Genomic DNA, 9,325 nt, shown 5'->3' on the forward strand with positions numbered 1-9,325 from the left:
TCAAAATTATCATTTTACTTTTTCTGACAAGAATATTGTTCCTTATAAAATACTTGTGAAAACATAACAACCCAGGATGGCTCTCCTCTCAGGTCTTGAAAGAGGAGTGGTCTAATTGAAGACAGTGGACTGTTATTACATGAAACCCTATGTTCTCCAGTTCATGCAATCCAAGTATGTTTCTCATATGATTACTCTAATATTATTCACTTTCTTGATATATTTAAATATAGAAATCTGATCATCCTGGTTGGCCCCTTCTTAAATACCTTCAGTAATTTTCTACTAGGTTTGGGGTCATATTATAAGTTCTTAACCAGGCATTCAAGTCTGAAATGATCTGACCATTGAAGAACTTGCCAGTCTCATCTCTGGTCACATTCCTCACCCACATTCTCCACTCCAGAATACCTGAAGCTCTCAGAGCTTACCGAACCTGCTTATGACACCTGAGTTTGCTCACAGTGGAATGATCTCTCTCTTACATAGTTTGTCTGGCAAACAATTTCTAGTCCTCTGAGCCTATACGGGAGCATCGGCTCCCTCTCAAAGTGTTTCTGGCTTTTGGAAGTTGAATTAGATCCCTCTGTGCATACCACCTGTGCATCTCTATGAAAGCCCTCATTACCCTGCAACGTAATTAACAGTGATTCTTGTCTGTCTCCCAAATTGAGAATGTGTTCCTTGAGCATAAGACCTTGTTCATTTCTGTAACTTTAATGCCAACCACAGGGTCTGGCACATGATAGGAACTCAAGGTATAACTTTTAGATGACTAAAGTAACAAACGAATGAATGTTCTATCAAAAATTTACTGAAGCCAAATTACCTTATTTTGTTATCATGTTCTATTTTGTTTTTTAAACAGAACCAACCCAGAGTCCAAATGAGCCTGCATTTTGGACAATGTTAGCTAAAGGTAAACTCATAGTAGTTAGGTAGCTGGGAAAATGTTTTGGTTTTCTAAAGTCTTCTGTAAGAAAGCCAAGATCAGTGTAAATTGTTCTAATACTAAGAATTAATAAGTCAACATTTTGCTGCCATCATCACATGTAATAGCAAATGCAAAACAAACCCAGAAAGCTGATCAATGTCACACATTTTCTGATTCTCTCCCCAAAACTCTTATTTTCCTACAAATGTTGCAATCTAGTCATTTAATTTATGATTAAAAATGTTAAATAAGGCTCTTGCTCAGTATAATCCCTGTTTGTATTTGGAGCAGTGTGCACATGGAGAGGCATGAAAGAAAGCAAAGTATATATCAAAATATATGCATGCCTAAAAGTAACATATAAATCATAAATGTACAATCATGCATGTATAAATGTAACATGCATAGCATTTGTATGTATGCATGTATAAATGTAACATGCATATCATCTATATATACATACATGTATAAATAGAATTCATTTATCACACACATATATGCATGTGTTATAAATGTGAAATACATACCATATTCAATGGATCCTAACTTGCAGATTCTGTATTTGTGAATTTACCTGTATCTAAAATTTATCTGGAACCCTCCACTTGCAGAACTTTCACAGTCATTTGTGGACACACACAGAGTAGCAAAAAAAATTTAATTGCCTGATGCTCTTGTTCCGAGCTGAGGTAGAACAAAGGACTTCTTTTTTCAGCTCTCATGCTTTAAACAAGTTCCTTTTTTGTGGTCTACTTAGTGCTGGATGTTTCGCATTTTTGTGCTTTCTGTTGGCGATTTTGCTATTTTAAATGCCCCCCAAGTATAGTAGTACAATGCTGTTTAATGTTCCTAAACACAAGAAGGCTGTGATGTACCTTAGGAGAAAAGTGTGTGTATTATATAAGCTTCATGTAGGTGTGAGTTATAATGCTGTTGATTATGAGCTCAATGTTGATGAATCAGCAGTATATACTAAATAAAGTGTCTCTAAACAGAAACACACACATAAAACAAGGTTAGATATTGATTGGTTGATGAAAATGTAGTGACCAGAGGCTCACAGGAACCTAACCCTGTATTTCCCTTAGGAACAATGATAGTTCAGTATTCACTAATTCAGTGCTCACATAGCTTAACTACCATGACTACCACGAACAATGAGAATAAGCTGTATACACACACACATATACACACACAAAAGTAAGTGAAGTTTGTTTACCATAACACCAATTTATTGTTTTAACAGCTATAAATGCAACCATCAATGAGGACAACCAACGAGATCAATTTTTTCACCCAATTCCAAGTAAGAACAAAATACTTCGATTAAAGGGATGCATAAATATTTTCACACATTTTAGTGTCTACATGGTGATACTGTTTTCCTCAGTAAGGTATAGAATATGTAAGAAGGTAGCATGGTGGCTGACATCATACCAGAGAGGACATTTACAGTTTTAGGAAAGTTATGGTTCCTAAACAGTGTTCTTCAATGACCACATTGCAGATGACTATTTCCATCTCCCTGTTTTGTAACTTATATTCCTGAAATAGTAAACCAAATGAAGGAGTAGGCAAGTGAACAATATTTAGGATGCAGCTGTCTTAAATTGACAGACTTTTTTGAGCAGTTTTAGGCTTATAGAAAAATTGAGTAGAAAGTACAGAGTTCTCATATATTCCCTGCTCAGTTTCCCCTGTTATTAAATATCTTCCATTGGTGTTCCATTTCATAACGAGGCAATATATTAATTTTCCCCAAACCTCTGTCCTACAAAAAGACATTGAAAAAGAAATAGCATCTGATAATACATCTAAGGCCTGTCACCTCAATTCTGTACTGGATTATTTGACAAGTATAGCCACTTGCCTTTCAGTGCATCAAGAAAACAGACTCAGTCTTCTTTGTTTAGAAAAGTGATATACAGTAATGCCAAGTGCTTTAGAAATATTTTGTCTTTTCAAGTAATTAAAATGAGCATCACTGATTTTCTATTACATATTGAGCACATACTACACTATACATACATTATTATGTCAGCCCTCACAGCAACTCCATGAAAGTTGGTATTATCTCCATTTTACCGATGAGGAAACTGAGGCTTAGAGAAAAAAAAAAAAAGCTGTCCAAACTTGTAATTCGCTTTTCTATAATTTCCAGTGGTTAGGAATTTCAAACCCTTCTCTAGTTTTGACCACCACCTTGATAAACAAAATGTACTATAAGTACACCTATTTACAAACACCCTTTTAAGGAATAGCAAAGCAATTCAGGAGCACAGTCCATTTTAACCTAATTTGTTTGTTCCCAAAATAATCTCCCTCAAAGTCAAGATATCAGTCATTGGCAACTGTGTACATTTCACTCCCCTTGGCCTAGGATTGCACTTGGACAGTTACAAGTTTTTTAAATATCAGAGAGTTAGACGTGGGAGCTTGTCATTGCTTATTACCAAAATATCATTACCTAGAAAATCATGAAAACCGTTGGAACTTTTGGGTGGTAGGAGGTTGGGGGAAAGGAGAGAAATAGCAACATGGTTATTTAAAGTCACCATTAAATGCCTATTAAGTCAGACATATATTCAGCAAGATATAAAATTTGGCAGTAAAGATATATTTTCATTACTTTAGTAAAAAGACTTTTGACGTTTCTGGATCCAGACATGATTTTTATTATATAATGTATTTTAGAAATTTAACTAAATTTCCATTTCTTTAACATCAAGTACACTAGATTTGATCACAGTAATAAAATGGCAAATTCAGTTCTTTTTTTTTTATAAATTTATTTTATTTATTTTTGGCTGTGTTGGGTCTTCGTTGCTGCATGCGGGCTTTCTCTAGTTGCGGTGAGTGGGGGCTACTCTTCATCGTGGTGTGCGGGCTTCTCATTGCGGTGGCTTCTGTCGTGGAGCACGGGCTCTAGGCGCGTGGGCTTCAGTAGCTGTGGCATGCGGGCTCAGTAGTTGTGGCTCGCGGACTCTAGAGCTCAGGCTCAGTAGTTGTGGTGCACGGGCTTAGTGGCTCCATGGCATGTGGGATCTTCTGGGACCAGGGCTTGAACCCATGTCCCCTGTGTTGGCAGGCAGATTCTTAACCACTGCGCCACCAGGGAAGCCCGCAAATTCAGTTCTTAAGCCTTGTGGAGAAAGCATTGTAGTACATCATCCTTTTAGCTTAAAAGAAAGTCAATGTATGTCCCAACAGTAGAATTGCATCTTTCTCTCTTGAAGGACTAATCCCTTGTGTGTAATTTCATCACATTTTTAATAGTAATCTCTTCAGAGTCTTGAATTGTTGTTTTTTTTTTATTATTCAGGGAGGAAGTCTGATACATATTTTAACATCTGGTAACCTGGGTTTGATACCAAATTTTGCCACTTATTAGCTATGTACCAAGGGCAAATCCATAAACTTCTGTGGTCCTGGAAAATGGAGCAAAGGACAGCTCCCCCAAGATTGCTGTGAAGGGGAAAGGTAAAAAAGTTAAGAGTACTTGGCCGTAGGGAGTGGCCTATAGCCTTCTCCTTTGCATTGCATGAGGGTAGTGGGGAGAATTCAGTGAAGACTCCGGGTGGTGAAGGCTTCTCTTCAGTTGCTTTGCGATCCTTATTCCTCCAGGAAAACGTGCTGAACAGAGTCACTCTTTCCCATTGCATTTTCTTTCTTTCCTCTCAGACTCTGATGTGAATGCTACAGATGAAGACAACCTGGCAGAACTACAGGAAGCCAAATTAAAGTTAATGCTGGGCCTCTTGTTGATGACTCTCTTCCTTTTTGTCATCCTCTTGGCAATCTGTAGTGCCGTGCTGTACAAAATGAAGACAATGAAGTAAGTCTACAGACCTCTGGAGTCTTTAAAACACATGAGAGGAAACACCCAACCTGCTCTCTTTAGTAGAGTGCTAGGCAAACGTGACTCCCAAGTTCATAAGGTATTCATTTTGGCTCCATTTCCCCTATTTGGAAAGGAGCATGGGGCTGTCTCTCAGGGAATATCCCACTTGGACTTTTTCCCAATATTTTAAATAGTCATCTAGAGATAGAAACAACCCTAGTCAATTGGAAAGGATATAGAGAATCTAGAAATGCATTCTCTTTTAATAGCCTTGAAACAAAAGGGCTATGACCTCTGTTCTAAATAGCGCATCTGTGTAGGGTCTAACATTTTTCATTCATTTATATAGTGTTATAATAAATAGCTAATACATTGGATAGAATTCATATATCACTTTAAGATGCTTTTCTAAGCCAAGCTGCAAACGTACACAATTAAAAACAATTTTTGATGTATGTATTTTTTTTTTTCAGATATAAAAAAGCTTGTCAGAGTGGTGAATACTCTGTCAACCCAGAGCTGGCAACTCTTTCTTACTTTCATCCATTAGAAGGCGCATCAGACACATCTTTCTCTAAGACTGCTGAGAGCAGCACATTTTGGGGCACCACTTCTTCAGAATTAGGAAATCAGACACAAGGTCAAAATCTAGGACAACGGACGTGGTTTCCACAGGCTCAGATGAGACAGGCGTGAATGATGAGTCAGACTTCAGAGCAAGGAACAGAGAGAGGAACCCACTGATGAATAGACAGCTTTAATTTTTTTGTCATAAAAAATATCTTGGTGACACTCATGTTATGATTTGGAAACTCTACTAAGACCTTCAAACTTTCTGGTGTTTTAAAAGGAGGGCACATTCAATAAAAAATCTCTCAGCTATAAAAACTATTTAATGGAAAAAAATAGAAGGAAATAAGGTGTGGAAAACTTCATCAAGTAAAACGGATCCTGGAAAGTGACTTAAGGAAAGTATTCATTCTAGGCTGGTTGTTTTTAAAATGAGAACATTTAGCTTTTTACCTTACTTGGGGGCATTCTGAGGACTTTCAGGGTAATCACTACTAACTACGCCCCTCCCCACCACCAAAGCAAAAAAAACACACCTGTTCGTGTTTTACTGGCAAAACAGGTGTGCCGTATCAAGAAACAAAACTAGCACTAGAGACTCTTAGCATTCTTCAATTGTTTCCAAGTCATCAGGGTCCTCTCATAGGACAGTAAGATTTAGGACCTTCTAAAGTATCCATAACCATTTGAGATAACATTGTTTTTCAGAAGAAAAGAAAGGAAGGAGGGATCCCAGCATGTAATTTCCTAGAGGGGGATCCATGGACCCTGAATCTTTTAGAGCTGGAGGACCCTTCCTTCTCTCTTCCCCAAAGCACCCAGGCTCAGTATGTGCTATTGAAAGAAAAGCAAACATCTCAAAGACTAATTGAAGTCATCAGTGACTTATGAGCCTATCTATCCTAGGAGTATTTCAGTTTACAAAGAAGAATGGAATAGGGAACTGTTTCCCTTTTAGGAATCAGTTTCAACTGGAAGGATTTTAGGGACATGCACCAGGTCCTTTGTGGGTATGTGTTGATGATGGGAAGGGGAAGAACTTGTCCTCCTAAATTCTCACCTACTTTATGCTAGGCACTTTGGTACATTACAGCACACTGAATTCTACTACCCTATGAAAGACAAGTTTATTTTATAGATCAAGAAAGGAGAACTCGGGTAAGTCAGATACCTTGCCTAAGATCACCTGCTAGAGAGAGGCAAAGTTTAGATGTGCTTCACAGCTGAGGTTCTCTCCGTGATCCATGAAGGTTAATAGCCAAACTTATAAGTCAAAGGATGTTGTTTAGGAACAAGGTAGGCATCCACAAGGCAGGAGATTCCTTAATCCAAGGGTCCTTTCAGCTCTTGGGAAATTGTTTTCTCTACCTGTAGGTCAGGTCTTTATGAACCTTCTTCCCCATGGAGGACAGACACACACTACACTCACCTGACGCGGCCCTACCATCTGTTCTCTGGGTCATTCCCTCCCTCGTTATTTTCTCCCCTGACGCCAGCCCCAACCTCCCCATTGGCTGGGAAAGCTACGAAGCTCCGCCTTCGAGTAGCAACGGACTATATAAGGCGGTACCCTGGCTAGAGAAGAGGCAGCAGGGTGTGTGTTAAGCTTTGCCTGCTTTTGCCATCAGTGCACACAATTTTCGAAGCCAGAGGAGGTGGCCTTGAGCAGTAGCCCATGCTGCCCTCCGTGGGTTACTTTTGCCATTTTCCATGCCCTTTTGACAGCCCCGGGGGTCGGTGCCAGCGTTTGTGCTGCCAGTTCAGGCACCGGGAAATGCGGTGGGAACTGAGTGAGGCAGCTCGTGGCAGCAGCTTGGAGGTGCTCGGAGTGCAGCGGAGCCATGTTGAATCCATGGGTGAGAAAAGGCTCGTGGGTAGAATGTCAGGTGGGCTTGGGGAGGGGTTGGCCACCAACCGTTCCCACCTTTTTACCCCACCCACCCTTGGAAGGGACCACGAATTTTCTTGCTTGGAAAGAGATGTAAGGGTTGCTTTTGTCTCCAGTACTAATGTACTGTACCTTGAGAAAGTTAACTCAATATGGCTTTACTGTGCCTAAAAGGGCCAAAAGGGATGTTAACTATATATATTTTTTAAATTGGTTTCTCATCCTCAGTTGGCATAACTTGCAGATACCGTTGTAGGTAGCATTGTAAAGGGCAGTCATGGTGTTGGGGGCGGGGCATGAAGAATGTCAGGTAGTCCTTACTGAAGTTCGCTTTCTTCTACCCCCTCCCCTAGCCTAGAAGTGAGGAGAGGGTCATACAGCCCAGACTGGTGTGTATGTGTGCTGGGAGGAGGAGTGTCTTTTCATTTGTCCCCCTGCTGACCCTCCATCCCATGACTAAACCTGGATTTCCTAAACAGGTTGTCTGGACCTCTGATGTGTTTGTTTCCTCTTAAAGGACAAAATAAAACCAGTTCCTTTTTAACTCGTTTCCCCCCATTCCGAAACACCCTTGCATTTCCTTTCTCTGATGCCCATAATCTGTCTCTTCCCCAGCCCTCAAAAAGGGCTGTTTACTCCCACCTACCTACTTAAGGGCAATTCCTATAGAGCGGCTATTATGGGCAAGAGGAAAACAAGCACTTGCCTTCGAACGAGGAACCAAGTTGTTAAGAGTTCCCAAGAGTAAATCTTCCCAGCATCGCACACCCAGGTTCAGGAGCCTTAAGGGCTAGTCCTTAGTCCCTCTTACTTCGCCCCTCCCACGTCAAGTGTGTTCGACATATACCGAGCAGTGAGGGTGCTATGCAAGATCCTGTTTGAGGACGTTCTTCGAGAGCCTTTTGGGTGGTCACACAGTTCCTGAAACCGTGGAGCAGGGGCGTCCCAGGGACATTCGGGAAGATGGTTGGCTTAGGCTGGTCATCTGCAGAGAATCTCCGCCCCAGTAACAGAGAGCTCAGCTTCCAGGCCGGCTCTACGTGGGTGGCCACCCCGCCCCCAAGGCTCCGGAGGGGGGGGGAGCGGGGCGGGGCCAAAGTCACGTGGCCAGGGAGGCAGGGCGAGGAGCGTGCTGTGGACCGGCGTGTGCGGACAGGTGATGCCAGCTCGTGGGAACGCGGGATCCTAGAAAGGCATGCACAGTGAGAAGCACGTGTGTGGTCCTGTGTGGTTTTATCCTCGCTTCCTGTCACCCATCCCCAGTGTGGAATTACTCTAAGGAGCTTCCTGTGCTCTGGGGAAAGGTGATGGGTGGGGTGGGACCCCGGTTGTGGCGAAGAGGATTTACAAGTCAGAAGGAGCCGTTTCCAATCACCTGTAGCCTAAGCGAAGGTTGTAAGTGTGCCTCAGACTTCAAAATTTGCCCTCCAAATCTAGCTTCTGATGAGCAAAAAAATTTTAAACTTCTGACATGGAGGGAAAGTACAGCTTTTTGTTTGTTTTTTCAATAGCATCCCAACGCACTGCTTAAATAGCCTTTCCTGAATCATGGCAACCAGATAAAACCCAGCTTATGCCAAAATGCATTTCTAGCTGGTTACCCAGAGTTTACTTCCCTTTCCAAGTTTATTTAAAAAGCAATTAGAGCCATTTGTTTATGTTTGGAACATAGAATCGTTCTCATTCTTGTGCCTGCTCTTCGCCTTTTTCCTACTCCATCAAAATGCCCTACACCTTTGTTACACACGTTGTTTTGGATTTCAATAGAGTTGATTTCTTAATAGAAAACAAATGGTAAATTGAAAAGCTAGTGAGCCAGGAGAAAGCTCATTGTGTAAAGAGGAAGCACATGTGTGTTATCAAAACATGTAGGTTATCTAAAATAAATTCAGAGTTTTAACGAGTGTAATTTGGACATCTCATATCTGAAATTTCTTGTTTGGGAGAAGAGAGAAGTGTGTAAATTATCCCATAATTTCCATAGGAAAGTATATCTTGGAAAGAGGGAAGAGGTGGGGATTTCCTTAGTAAAAAGTCAGGAAAGGAGCTGCCAGGTATTGTGAAGAGCCAGGACTAGCAGCCTGATCTCTTG

The 9,325-nt window shown here is 41.0% G+C and overlaps 1 protein-coding gene across 1 annotated transcript in view; it reads left to right on the forward strand.

The window, feature by feature from the left end:
* Positions 1-7,254, forward strand: part of EQTN (equatorin) — a 74,378-nt gene extending 67,124 nt beyond the window's left edge. The window contains 5 exon segments of the mRNA XM_029201576.1: positions 869-919; positions 2,181-2,240; positions 4,616-4,769; positions 5,249-5,394; positions 5,397-7,254. Coding sequence (XP_029057409.1) covers positions 869-919; positions 2,181-2,240; positions 4,616-4,769; positions 5,249-5,394; positions 5,397-5,536 — 551 coding nt within the window. The 3' untranslated portion in view covers positions 5,537-7,254.
* The last annotated feature ends 2,071 nt before the right edge of the window (positions 7,255-9,325 follow it).

This window comes from Monodon monoceros, unplaced genomic scaffold, assembly GCF_005190385.1.
Source record: "Monodon monoceros isolate NGI ecotype Baffin Bay Population unplaced genomic scaffold, NGI_Narwhal_1 Super_Scaffold_5, whole genome shotgun sequence".
In the NCBI taxonomy this organism is placed as follows: Eukaryota; Metazoa; Chordata; class Mammalia; order Artiodactyla; family Monodontidae; genus Monodon; species Monodon monoceros.